We start from the raw sequence: 15,191 nt of genomic DNA, 5'->3' as shown, positions 1-15,191 counted from the left end.
TTAAAAGTGCTACCCTAGTGAGCATGAAAACAGCTATACAGGCAAATTCTACCTGTTGTAAGGACATTGGTTCAGAAGTGTAATTTAAATATCTATTGTAATGAATTTTAAGTGCTCTAGTAGTAGCTTGACTATCTACAAATATGAAAATACAATATGAAGTGTCAATTTCTATGTGTAAATGGGTGATTTTAATCATGTTTAAGTTCAGTAGCTGAATTACAATAGCATACATGAAAACTTTAGTCAAATGCAGACAATTTCTTAAATTTTGAAAGCAAGCAGCATAATTGCAATTACTTTTTTTGTTAAAAGAATCATGAGAAATGTTGAGCTTTTTTTTAAAGGGAAGACAAATATAAAATGTGAAAGAGAATAAAAGAAAAAATATCGTTAAATGAACACATTTCTAAGATATATACTGAAAACAGAATGGATTAGAGTCAGAAGAACCAACATTAAATGACCAAGGAGCAAGATGGCTTTATTTAATGACTGGAGTAAGAGGAATCCAATTCAGAGTGTGGATAAAGCAAACGGGTATCTCTGATGCCTGTCTAAGCCCCCCTCCTTCCTTGCACTGCTTGCAAATGATTGCCAAAGGTGAGCACAGATGAGATGTACTTCTTAAAAAAAAAAAAAACTGGTTTGAGACTTTAAGGTTCTGATTCATTATACAATATATCACATCATAAGGTTCTGATTCATTATACAATATATCATATTATAAGGTTCTGATTCATCTACCCCGGGGAATCGGACAGCAGAATCATCCTTAACACAGTGAATATGTAGGCTTCATTCAACTTTGGCTCAGAGGCTGGGGTACTGTTCCTTTTCTCATCTCTCAGTGGAGTAATACCAATACTTGACTTTGTCTCTTGTGCCTACCATAGTTCCTCTCACAGGTCTAACAGGTCCCACTCTCCCTAGTCACACCTTTTACTATCATTCTTTCCTGATGAAAACGGCATCTCTCTGTTCTTACTCCCTGGCACTGGTGTGGCAAGCTACACCAGTGTGTTAATCCCTTCTCGTACCAGTTGGACCTCCTCTTGGTCTCGTGCTGTAACTTAGAAGGAATATACTGAGATTACCTCTACTACTTCCCTGCTTCAGAAAATAAAATTTTTTATCTTCTAAAATGGTCCCTCCTAAATCCTACCAGACTCCATTCGAAATGCAAATATTCTAGAGGAAACTACCAGCTATCTATTTTTAGAAAATCCTTCTGCTGCTTCTAACAAAGACTTTTAGATCTCCAGTCCCAGATTTCAATACCTGCGATAGCTAACGTGAAAGCCAAAAAACATCCATTTTAAATTTTTCTCAGAAGTAAAATCCTGCACAGTTTTGACTCTCTGAAGTCTAAAAAGCCTATTTGGAGATAGAACTGTACCTTACAAATAATTAACAGCTAACATCAATAGTCAGACATCACCGTGTTAGGTACTATGCACTTACTTAGTAAGAGATAAGCTTTTATCCTAAAAGCTTGCAATTAAGCTTATTAGAAGTGACACAAAGACATGAGAAAAAGACAAGATAATAATACATTAATTATTATTAGCATAAAGAAGAGTCATAGCATACCATTTGCCTAGTCATTGCAAAGAATTAGCACAGTCAAGCTTTTTTTTTAAAAGCATCTGAAAATGAAAATATAAGTGACTTTTCAGACTTAAGCAGGTCTTTCCCTTTTCATGTCAAGGGCAGCAGAAGAAAGTATGAAAGCTTTTTGGAGAAAACTAGAACAAAGATGTATGACAACACTGACAGGCCTAAAACCAATAAACTGAAAGGTCAAAACCTAGTAACACAGACAACTAGAATTTGTTCCATGATGTAGAAGTCTGGAATGCAGGTTTTCCACCCTTCTCAAATGTGCTTAGGATTTCAGTGAGACTTTGTCATCTTGCTCAATTCTGTCCACACTTACTGGAGAGCCAAATACTCACCTCATCAGTAAGAAACTCCTTACTTAAACCAAAGTCTGTCAGCACCACGTGGCCATCAGAATCGAGGAGAATATTCTCAAGTTTTATATCCCGATATATAATTCCCAGCTGCAAACAGGATATAAGAAAAAGCATTTCCAAATAGTGTAACCACATCAAGAAGATGTTGCCAAATGCTTTTAAATATAAAGACACCAAAATTCACATTATTAAGGTAATCTGACACATGAAAGTTGCACCTCAAAAAAAGACAAATTTTAAAAGCCTTTGAAGAAATAATTTTATAATTACACAAAAATCCTCAGAAATTGCACTGTGCATTAATGTCTTAACATTTAAAGGACATACTGTATATTCCTTGAATCTCTAAGTGACCAAATACTTGTTGTTAAGTGTTAAACTCAGTTCTGCTTTCATTTAGAATGAAAATGTATGGACATGGACCATACAAGCATGCATGCTTTGTAATAGTCTACAAATCTACTTACTACTTCTGAGAACTGTAACACTTTTCACATCTACAGTTGTGCTAGACCTCTACTACTCAGTTGTTTAGAAACAATGATAACTAAACAATACAACCCAAAACGTGGTCATGTTCACTACAAACTAGTTTTAGTGACATACACCATTTCACAAGGATTACTAAAAATGAACAAATCATTTGTCATGAGGAGGGACACTTCATTAGGGATTATGTCCCATTGCTAGATAAAGTTACTTTCAATTTAAAACAAAGTAGAACAACAGTTCTCCTAACTAACTTTACATGATACAAAAAGAATACAGCTGTAAGTACTCAAATTCAGCACCAGGATAAAGTTATTTTACCTTGTGGAGATGTTCAAGTGCCAAAACAATTTCTCCGATGTAAATCTGCACCTCATTTTCTGAGAATCTCTCTCTGTGTGAAAGATGAGTAAACAATTCTCCTCCATTTATATAGTCTAAAAAATAGAACATAGAACCTTATAATTTCACTTTCCTAAATTTTTATTGGAATATCACTATTGGAATATTTCTTATTGGAATATCACTAGGTACTTTGTAAGTTATTTAGTAACACATTCTACTATCAGATGCTTTTCCTTAATTGCAATTCACTAGTATTTCATCATGCAGTACAATATTTAATTTCCTTCTTAGAGGACTGAAAGAAGAATAAGACCTGCTTTTGAATAAGCAGCTAAACCATAAAATAACCCTCAACTATTCCTAAATTATAAAGATGGGGCAGGGGGGTTCACAAAATCAGTCTTTTCGTTATTTGGGAATATGAAAAGAAAGAAGTACAAATTATATCTGCCAACATGACCCTTGTAGACACTTATGAAATACTCTGATGAGCAACCCAAGACAGACTGACACAAAGAAAAGCAATTCAGAATACAGGTGTTAGGGGGCATAATCCACTATAGACAACTACAAAATTTCCCTTCACAAGGGAAACCTTAACAGCAACACATACTGCAGGAGATTATTTCCACATACACTCCCTCATGGAAACCACAATTTCATTCTTTGCAGACTATGACACAAGGATTTTCCCACAGTAAGGGCGAGGGAAAAAAAATATTACAACAGAGCTCCACCGTAACACAAACAGATTTTAGATGTAGAACTGTTTATGATAGCAGGTGTACATTACAGCCATTGATTTGCAACCTCACAGCCCCCATTATTATATCTGAGGTCTACATACACAGAGCAGGGAACAGGCCCCACAAAATCTTACTCAGTATTTTCCTGAATATTGTTACTATAGATTTGTTGGTATAAATTACAAATCCAATCCTATTTTAAGTTAAGAGTTTGAAGGAGTAAACATTTATATACAAATCACACACATTCTGATCTTGCTCCACTTTTCAGTTCTCTAGTTCCCTCTTTGAAAAGGGATATTAGTGGAATCAAACAACATGAAGATTATTTATCAAGACCAGTAAGTAAATGAAAAAGACAGAATTTTACAATTGCTTCCTTCTTCTAAAAAGACTTCACCACGTAAAAAAAGGTAACAGAAACAATTTTTTAAAGTATTTCTAGCCAGAACTGCTAACTTAGTACAAGCTAAGCATTGAATTGCCATTGAATTGTTTTAAGGACTGTGACAGATCCAAACCAAAGCTGCCACAGGAGTGGCACAACAAGCTGAATTCTATTCAGGTTGTAACACTAACCACAGCCCAATGAAACAACCACCCTTCAAATTTTTGGTGTGAGATCAAACACATCACTGACACAAAGGAAAAAAAAAATCCTGGTTACTTCAAAACAAACTCCACCTGACATTTCAGATTATTTAGCTGTTTTTTAAATTATTAGATGGTTAACCTTGCACGACAAGTTCTGTACAGAATTGATGGTACTCACATGGATATAACACTTTGTTCATTCCATATAGCTTAAAGCCAACATAAAAACTGGAATCAACTCTCAACTTTGTTTTCTGGAAATCTGGCAGAAATGCAATTGCATGTCTGGACTTGATTCAGTCTAAATTCATATAGCTTTGTAATCTGACAGGATGAAGAACTATACGAAATATTGCACTGGGGCTCCAACTCTAAAACCTCTAAAAACTAAAATAGCAGGTAGCTCACACACCAAATTCAGCCAAGAAAACAAGACAGATACTGGTTTGCCCCAAAATCCAGAAGCCTCTGAAACACTTAAATTCCAAAACTAAATTGAAGTGATTTACACAGACTTACACACACGCAAAAAAAAACACCACCTGAAAATACATGAAAAACTTGTAACAAATAGTTTGGGTTTTTTCCCTCTTAGAGAGGGCATGATGCCCAGTTGATTCATCAAGTAGCTTTACATCATGTCAAGGAAGAGAAATTTTCACTGTTATAGAAAGTCATTAAAAGGCATTTTTTAACTAGTTATTCTTCTTTTCTGCTGAAAATGAAGGAAAAAAAGACTTTTCGTGCCCCAACAGACATGCTGAGAATTAACGTAGAACTTATGAAAAAGAAAAAACCAAACCAAAAGGCTGTAATTATATCTTAGGTATGAGCTTCTTGCTTCAAAACAGATGGGGCATGTGTCCACCATAACACAATATTCACCTCAATACTGTGTTATGGTGGACACATGCCCCATCTGCACTATCTGCTACACAGCATTCTTCAGGACTAATGGGCTTGCTCCTTTTTGACCCTTATGAGAATGTAACATCAAGCTTTTAATTCTCTTTCACACAAGAGGCTTTTATGGCCTTCTAATTATGCTTATCATCTAAACTTCCCCCCTACCATGTATTTATTTTTAGGCAACTACATCTATCTCAGTTTTGAGGTGGGTTTTTCTGGTGGTTGTTTTTTTGGTGTTTTGTTTTTTTTTTTTTCTGTTGTTGTTGTTGTTGGGGTTTTTTAATATTTGTAATGAGATCTAAGGTGCATTTTAGCAAAAAAATACCTGAACTTAAAGAATGGTTCTATAATGTATATAATAAATGTTTACATTTTATCTCACTTAGTATTTCAATTTTTTCCAAATCATTAGTCAATCATTTTAAATCTAACATAAATTTCAAAATCTTAATTATTAGAAGTTACTATCAAGGAATCACAAAGCTATCAATATATTTCTAATTATTTATTTGTGACAATCATTTATTTATTTCTTTAATGTCCTAGTCAGAGGAATTTGCAAGAAACTATTACAATTTTCAACTCTCATTTTCAAAAGGAGTCTAGTGAATACTCCATTTTAGTTCTACATATTTATTATTTCACTGTAGTATACGAAACTAAGATATATGCATAGAACACCACTCTAAGAACTGACAGCTAGAGGTGTAGATTCATTTAATGTTAATAAAATTTTGCTAATTTGATGTAAATCAGACCATTAACAAAGGTTAAATATGGAAGTTATGGATAAAAAGGAATGCAAAACTTACACTTCAATTAAATGACAATTTACTTCCTCAAACATTCTACTAGAGAACCATATTATGAAAACAAGCCTTAAATTAATCATTCATTATACAATTCTTTTAAACTACTCTAAGTAAGAAGGTTTTAAAACTTACTGGAAATTTTCTTACAAATACACCTCATACACCAAACACAAAATTTGCTGCTAATCTGAAAGGTAGAAATATTTCTAAAATTAGAGTAGTATCAAACCTTATGATCAAGCTCTACTTTCAGCACAAAAAGGTGTGATTTTGGATTGTCTCATAACACCCAAAAACTGAAACATGCAAGTATCTCAATACTCAAAGATCAAATTATCTCATAATGAAACGTTTAACAAAGCAAATTCTTCGGGTGACTGATGAACATTCACATAGATTTTTTGCTGCATATAAGTCACAGATAACTACTATCTCCAAGTCAGAGTGGCATACTAAAGCTCAAACAGGAAAACCACAAACACAGACACTCTTGAAGACGAACAGTACTTTACTTCCTATGCTTTCTCATGCAATCTCCAAACACACGGTACTTTAGACCACATAAAAAACCTTTACAAAACATTGAGATAAAAGGGCTCTTTTTTTTAATTTTATTTTATTAGAACTTGAATCCTGAAGAGTACTCACCTAAAATGAGATGAAGTTTTGTATCTGTCTGGAAGGCATAATGTAATGTGACCAAAAACGGTGATTGCCTAATGTGCTCCAAGACTTGTCGTTCTGTCCTGGTGTGCTCAGTTGTTTTGGCTTTTTGAACTATCGTTGCTTTCTTCAGTACTTTCATGGCATACAGTTTTCCAGCATCATGGCCACTTACTTTGCGCACTAGGAATACTTTTCCGTAGGCTTCAAATTTGGGAAGGAAGAAAAAAACAACCCAAAAACAAAGAAAGGAAAGAAAAAGAGACAAAACCACAAGTTACCTACTTGTACTACAGATCTGGCTAATGCCATTATTACTTTCAATTACTCATTGTTATGGCAGACAGTAATCACTCAGGCTAAAAATCTACTAAACCACTTTTCCTCTTTTCAGACTGACCTTTTCTGAGCAATATTTCAAACAAATGAGCTTCAAAACTGAACACTAAGAGTGGGAAAAGCAATTGAACTGCTTCAGTATTTAAAAACAATTCTAAAAGCTGATGATTTTGTCCTTTGTAATAATCTGAAACATCCATACCTAGAATTAAGCAAAAGTTATGAGTAGGAGATGCTATTTTTTGTTCTCAAAATAGTCTGCTCATATTTGCACAACTCATACACTTTCATTGCTGGTTTTATAGCACTGAAGTTACAAAAACCCATAGAAAAGCCAATGAATTCTTCCCATCAGTATTTCATACACAGGAGCTTTCTGAGGCTCTCATATTGGACTTAAATGGACTCCTGGGAATTCTACACAAATAAATTTGATATCTTTACCAGGCAAACCTGCAGGATTAGTGTGCAGTTGCTGGGACATGATCTTACTGCTATTACAAAGATTTGGTGGGATAGCTTGCATAACTGGAATACTGTCATGGATGGTTACATACTTTTCAGGAAAGAGGCCAGAAAGGCAAGGTGGTGCAGTTCTCTTTATGTAAGACAGCAACTAAAAAGTTGGTTTTGCTTAGGGGTAGATGAAGAAGGAGCCAAGAGCTTATGAGTAAGAATTAAGGGATAGGCTAAAATGGGTGTTACTGTTACGGGTGTTTACAACTGGCCACCTGATTAGCAAAAGGAAGTAGATGAGGCCTTCCACAGACAGCAGGAAGTAGCTGTCACCATCACAGACCCACGGTTCTCATAACCACCCCAACAGCTGCTGGAAAGACATCACAGCTTGGGACACAGGAGCCCAGGAGGTTCCTGAAGAGCACTGATAACTTTGATACAGGTGGCCAGGAAGCCCACAAGGAGAGATGTGTTTCTGGACCTTGTCGTAAAAAAACAAAAAAGGATGGCTTGGAGATGCAGTGGCTGGAAGAAGCCTTGACTGTTGTGTTCATGAGATAGTGGAGCTGAGGATTCTGCATGGAAGAAGGATGGCAATAAGTAGGATTATAGCCCTGGACTTCAGGAAAAATACCTCTGGCATCTTCAAGGGCCTACCTGGAGCCATCTCACAGGTCAGGTCTCTAGAAGGTAGGGCAGGTCCAAAAGAAATTGTTAATTAGTCAATTAGTACTTCCTCTGTGCTTAAGGTCAGGACAACCCTGTGAATAAGACATGAAGCAAAGGGGGGCCTGAAGGAATGGGCAAGGCACTTCTGGCAAAACTCAGACAGAAAAACGACACTTACAGAATGTGGGAAAAGGGTCAGGCCACTTGGGAAGAAGACAGAAATATTGTCAGAGTATGGCAGGTATGTGTCAAGGAAAGCAAAGGTCCACTTGGAATTAAATTTGGCAAGGGATATCAAGGACAAGAGGGGCTTCTTCAAGGGTATCAGTAGGAAAAGGAAGACTTATGAAAATGTGGGCCCACAGCCCAATGAAATTGGTGCTCTGGTGACAAATGGTACAGAGAAAGCACAGTTACTGAACACCTTTGCTTCTTACTGCTAAGGCTAGCCCTCAGGAATCCCAGGCCTTAGGGGTTTTCCCTTGGTTGAAGATAGTATTAGGCCAACCTGACACCCACAAATTCATAAGCCCTGGAGGGATTCACCCACGACTGCTGAGGGATTTAGCAGATATTACTGCTAGACCACTCTCCATTGTCTTTGAAAGGTCAAAGAGAACAGGAAAGATTCTTGAGGACTGAAGGAAAGCAATACCACACCAGTCTTCAAAAAAGGGCAAGAAAGAAGATCCAGGAAACCATAGGCCAAGCAGCCTCACCCCGGAAAGGTGATGGAACAACTCATCCTGGATATCATATATATGCGTGTGGAGGAAAAGAAGGCTATCAGCAAACATGGATTCATCAAGGGGAAATCATGCTTGAACAATCTGCCATATTTCTATGAAGAATGAGATACAAAGATGATTAGAAAACTGGAGCATTTCTTATGTGAAATAAGAAGCCTATTCCTTCTCTTTAGCCTGGAGAGGAGATCTCATCAATGTGTAGACATATCTTATGGACAGGTGTCAAGAGGATGGGGCCACACTTCTTTATAGGGCTCAGCAACAGGATAAGAGGCAACCCACACAAACCGAAAAACATGAAGTTCCATAAGAATATGAGGACAAACTGAGGACAAACTTCTTTGAGGGTGACAGAACATTGGGACAGGCTGTGGAGTCTCCAACTCCAGAGCTACTCAAAGTCCACTTGCATACAATTCCATGCAACATGTCCTGGGTTAACCTGCTTTAGAAGAGGGGCTGGACTAGGTAGCCTCCTGTGGTCCCTTCAAACCCCAACCATTACGTGATTCTGTACTAGACACACCAGGACTTTATAGGAAAGAATGAGTGTTACTTTTGCAGATGGCAATAGTTATTGCCCAAAGAATCAGAAGAAAGCAACTATGAAACAGTTGACTTATTTAGATCAAGGTACTAAAATTCTCTTACAAAAAAGGTCTTTAAAACACTAAAAAGTTATGGGTGCAAAGGAGAGAATCCTCTAAAAAATTAAGAGCTATTAGAAGACAAAAAGCTAAAAGGTTAAAAAGAAATATTCAGCTTTTTCAGAGAAAGCAAGTCACCCCAAGAATTCATCCTGCCTAACTGAGTCATATATGAACAGTGAGGAAAAAAAATTGCTTGGTTTAGTAAATTATCTAATGCAACAGAAATTGACCCTGACTGCTGAAAACTCTACCACAGTATCAAAATATTAAGTAGCTGAAAAAAATACATTGGCAGAGAAAATTTCAAATAGTAAACACATAATCCACATGAAGTATCATAATAGCATATAATAACATCATTTTAGAAGTGAGCAGAGGAAAATACCTGAAGTTGTCAAAGACAACTCCAAATAGAATGTTAGAAACTTCAAAGAAAGAACTGACATGAAGAAATGACACCTTCAAACCCAGAAATCCCTTATGCTGTGGGAGAAATCTTTGTATACTCCTGTCTTGAATGAAGCACACTATTTTGGTACCTTCTGTCTTCTGCCCCAAACTACCTTGCTCCCATGAGAAAAAAGGTATAAAACATTAGAAAAGGATAAAAACTCTAAACATGAACAGAACTAAATATACTTCTATGTTTTATTTAGCTTGAAAAAGTAGAGTACTTCAGAAGACAATAAAGAGTTAAAAAGAAAAAAAAATCAAAAACTATAAGAAGGATGATAAAGAACAAATTTTCATTATTTTTAGAAACAAAACAACTAAGGCAACAAATTACATCATTAGATATCAGCATCAAAAACTACGCAAAGCACACAAACAAAAACGCAGTTAAGCTGTGGAACTACTGTTACATGATACTGCAGCTGTCAAAAATGTAGATTGATTTAAAAAGATTACATAAATCCCTGAGGGAGAGGAAAGCACAGCAAGTGTTGCAAAACTCTGAAGAGAATCTCTGGTTCAGGCAGACCCCAAACGGTAGGCTGCTACAAGCTCAGTAAGGAAACCATCATTGTAAGCCTCTCCTTAAGCCATAATGAAACAGAAAAACTAACCAGCTCATTGTTTTGTCCAACCCTTGTTCACACTACTTTCCTTGTTCACTCTACTACAAACCTTCACACTACTTTCTCAAATAGAATGCTCAAGTATCTCAAACCTGAAAATACACTGGACAAATGTATATACTGTCCTGATGTGAGACACTCAAATTTAGTTGGCCTTTAAAAATGCTATAGCATACAGAGCTTCCAGTAAGCATCACGTGCTACTCCAGATTTCTTTCTGGATTTTTTCCAGATGTGTAATAGAGAGTTTTTAACTATCATATGACATGTGAGCTTTTTTCTGAGTTCTACTGCAGTGAGTATACAAAACTGATACTGCTCATACACTGAACAATCCTTTTTAAGAAGTTTTTTACCTGACTCATCACACCCTAAGGAATAATGCTTCCCTTCTCTACAGAACTAATTCTCTACAAGGAGAGCTTTCATAAATAAGTTTTCATAACATATCTCTCAAGAATGGCAAGTAGAGTCAGATTAGGTGATATCTTTCTATTTTGTGAGATATGCAGGACAGTCTCTTTCAAGATTTTGCATTTTATGTTGCATTCTCCAACTTCATAGTTATGAGGACTTGAGTATACAAAAGTCAGACTGAATGGTTACCAGCTACTCATCACCAGGGAGAAGAAATCTTATCAGAAATGTTGGAGAACATTAAGCTAACTTAAAATGAACAAAAGCCTCATGATTGTAGCACTTGGCTACCTGTACCTTTAATCATATTTTATAGAAACATATAATAATGCATCTTAAGTGAGAGACTGCAGAACCTACTACATCTTTACATGTAGTCACAGACAAAATATCTGGCTAGTGCAATAGCTGTAAGAATCTCCAGAAGCCACACTCTTGTTGCCATAAAAGACTTTGCAACACAGAGCTTTGCCATGGTGCAAATTGTTTCTTCAGGAATCTGAAAAGGATTGACAGAATGATGATGATTCTCAGCATTTTTTATGAGAATAAATCTTAAGTAGCACTATTTTAACCAAATGACTCATAATATATTCAACATCAGAATCTCTGGTATCACCACAAGAAATCTACTTAGAAGACAACACTGCAAAAGCAATTTATTTGAGTGGCAGCAAAGAGAGAGCGCATAAGCTAATCACAATACTCTTACCTGACAACTGTACTTCAGTAAAGCCTTTTTAATTTCTCAAAGAGCAACACTTCAATGTTCATTCTCATAAAATCTCATGCACATCTCATCTACTGCCAAAGCAGAAATATTCAGCCAACAATATATGCCCCATAATGAAACTCACACAATCACCAAATATCCACTTCCCGAATTCATTGAAAATACCGTAATGATAGAAAAACTAAATGGCTCTATAACACATACACAAACTTTGTTAGTCTCGCAGCTTAAGAGAAATAAAATAAAAATTTAAAGAATGGTTATCAGCCTTCATGATGACTAAAGAGATTTCACACCAGTAATTTATACCAAATTTGCACTCAATTTGTGAGATATAAAAACATAATTGGGTGCTAAAACTTCCCTTTTACTACTGCCCTTTCCATTAACACAAATTCATAGTAATATATCATAAGTATATATAACCATACATATACTTAGACATAATTATATGTAAATATTCATAGTAATACATATCATCCTTCTAAGTAACAATTCAGCAGGTCATTAGAGTATTCTAAAATACACACCTGCTGAAAGACAATGAGTTAAAAACATGAAGTAGTCTTTGCTTCTTTCTTCTTTCTGTACAAATGAAAGCACATTAAGGCATTGCACTACACCAGCTGATTCTTACAGAGAAAAAGGAGCACAGTTCTTACTGTTTAGAGCATACTGAATAGTTTCTGTGGACTTCTAAATTGGTCAAAACTTTACACTTGCATCTAGACAGGTTTTTTTAAATTAATCTTTTCTAGTGCTAATATAAGTTACACCTCTTTCTTAGAGCACTTTTTTTTACATTCTGATCAGTGTAAGAATAATCACCAGACCACAAAGGAGAAGGCTCAGAGGTACAAAATATTTAAGGATTTGAATAAATTTCATTGTATTGTTGCATGATATATGCCTAATGACATCTTTGCTCTGCAATTTGGATTTAGATTTAATCTGCCTAAGGAATTTGGAGGCAGAACTCTCACTGTGCTAGTATCAGTCCATATGGATTAAAAATTGGGAAGTGACAAAGTTAGAAAAGCATATAGCTCTAACAATAGCTAAAAATGGGGTGAAAAAGCCAAACAGAAACCCTAACAAACCTCAAATAATACCATTCTAAATACTTCTAATTTATTGTCTATGACCAAACTGTCAAAAGCAAGACATTCTCTGTCATCTTTCCTTAGATTTCAGGTAGGCAAGAATCATTATTGGAATTTTTTCAGCGTTATTACTTACTCCAAGAATAAATTCCCTCTCCCATTAAAGAAGTGAGTGATGATTAATATGAAAGGGAAAAAGTGACTGGAGAGGGTAAATTGCATCTTAAAACATACTATATATAAATATTTTGCTTTTGTTTCTTTTTTGTCTTTTTTACCCTTTTTCTTTAAGTAAATGTTATTACAGTAAATAGTTATGGTAGACAATACATGCCTAACTTTTTTTTTTCCATTTTTAAAGCATGTCAGTTTTTAGAAGGCAGCTCTCAAATGCAAGACACTTGACCACTGGATATAAATGCTACTAATTTTTAATTATCAAAAAATTAAGGTAAATAATTTTCTTCAAAAATTGTTTAAAAGGTACTGCACACTGCTGAAGTCTGATGAAGTCAGAACAACTAACCAAGAGCTGCCTGGGATTATCATCTTATTTTCTCCTTTCCCTCTTAAATGTAAGACTATTTTTGCTATTCTTTCTGACATTAGTTCCAAAAGAATGTTTCCTATTGATCTCAAATTTAATGTACAGATTTTTTCAGAATTCTCTGGTGTATGAAAAGGACAAACTTGTCCAGTTTCTTAGACTGAACACAACCCCCTCTTTTCAGTCTGTTCTTCATGCAGAAACTAATTTTCCATTTCCAAGCCCTGTCTCCAATTAGCCATCCCACCTACCATTCAGTGTACATTCTAGCTGTCCTCAGCAGAAACTGAAGTAAAATATTTAATTGGAGTTTGGAATTATTTTTAGATACTCACTAATTTTGTCTCACTCTCCTAAGCACATTATCCTCATTTCTTTATTTTTCCTCCTTTTGAGAGTATTTTATATTTTCTTTAATATGCTTTGAAAGAGGTAACTTCCTTTCACAGCCTTAACTTTATCATAATACTTTCTGACCTCTGAGATGAAACTTACTATATGCTCTTTTATAACAAGATTTTTGAGACGGTTATTTAAATCTGACATTCATCCCACTAATTTTGTTCCCTTCATATGAAAAAATCCTTCAGATTCTAAGGATCTTCCACATATAAAGTGAATATCCTTCCCACATAAGCACTTAAACCCAAAAGAGCATATATAAAGCATTCCCTCATATACAGTAGTTAGAGTCTTGTTTCTCATTATTGTTTGTCTTCATTAGTGGACTGTAGTTCAAAAGGTTGACTGGATTATAAGTGCACATGCTTGAGAACCAATTGTATTGTCTCTTTTAAACCACAGTTGAAAGAGTGAACGAAGGTGGCATTTATTAAAGTTCAGCAGAAAAAAAAAGGAGTAATTCATTGGTAGAAAAACGTATGAACCAGAATGCACTCTACAGTGTTTTGTTATTTTAAAAACACATTTTCAAAGAATGAAGCAAATAAGCCAAGTGGGCGTGCATAAATCAACACAGCCACCTTCTCCTGTTGTTCCTTTCCTGGCTTCAGGAAGCAATTAGATTACTTTGCTGAAAAGTAACCTGCTTCTATAGAATAGACTCTAGTTTTCTTTGTCACAGGGAGAAAGCTCTAACTAGATAGGAGGGACAAGCTGGAAGCATGAACATGGACAGGAAATCTGAAAAGTCCGTATTAGCAAGGCTATACAGTAACAGAAAAAGAAAAGGACTCACACAATTTCAAAAAGTGTATACTGAGCAGAACACAGGCCAGTCAGAAGTCAAGCCAGTAATAGTTTGTACCCAAAGCAACAAGTACACTATTAACAACTCCATTAACAGTGGCACACTGTCATGTATTTCATTCTACTGATGTAAAGGGTTACTTATTTCTTCAATGGATAAGTTTATTTATTACTACGCCCTTAATGCAATGTAAAATGACCCAACTCAGACTTCTGCTTCCTTGTCTTTCCACTGAGACTCAGGTCAAAAGAAGAAAGCATATAGTATGATAGAATTTTAATACCAAAAAGCAAAATATAACAAGCATGCTTCCAATTGAGTGTATATATTAGAAGAAAACGGACAAAAGAATGTAAGAAAGCAATTAAAACTAAAGAAAATAGTAAGTATGAAATCATGATAAGCCATAGCATGAAAAAAGTAATGACAAAAAATGGCTTCCACAGGACAAACATCAGCACACACAAATACTATTTCTAATAATCTTAAACGTTTAAAACAAAGCTTAAAAATGAAGATCTAAATAAACCCTCACTGCTGTTACCCGAAAACAATCACCACTGAGTCTGTAAGCAACTATCACAATTACAAAACCTTAACAAGGTATCATTTAATTTAACATGTTTAAACTATCTTCTATGGTTATTGCAGTTGCTTCGTGGCAGAATATACTTAAAATAATGTAATTAGTTTAAACAG

At 35.3% G+C, this 15,191-nt stretch overlaps 1 protein-coding gene across 3 annotated transcripts in view; it reads right to left on the bottom strand.

Moving 5' to 3' along the window:
• The window catches only part of RPS6KA5 (ribosomal protein S6 kinase A5), a 70,432-nt gene that overhangs the window by 41,519 nt on the left and 13,722 nt on the right, over window positions 1–15,191 (bottom strand). For 2 of the 3 annotated variants that reach the window (XM_066321914.1, XM_066321915.1), the window contains exon 1: window positions 1,959–2,056. Coding sequence is in view for 1 of the 3 variants with exons in the window: in XM_066321913.1 (XP_066178010.1) it covers window positions 1,959–2,066; window positions 2,790–2,905; window positions 6,523–6,741 (443 nt within the window). In the remaining 2 variants the exon portion in view is untranslated. Of the gene's footprint in view, window positions 1–1,958; window positions 2,067–2,789; window positions 2,906–6,522; window positions 6,742–15,191 lie in introns of those variants that run through there. The other variant, XM_066321913.1, reaches the window with a different exon arrangement.

This window comes from Sylvia atricapilla, chromosome 6 (genome assembly GCF_009819655.1).
Source record: "Sylvia atricapilla isolate bSylAtr1 chromosome 6, bSylAtr1.pri, whole genome shotgun sequence".
In the NCBI taxonomy this organism is placed as follows: Eukaryota; Metazoa; Chordata; class Aves; order Passeriformes; family Sylviidae; genus Sylvia; species Sylvia atricapilla.
The sequence above is the reverse complement of the archived record's forward strand: the minus strand, read 5'-3'. Positions and strand labels throughout refer to the sequence as shown.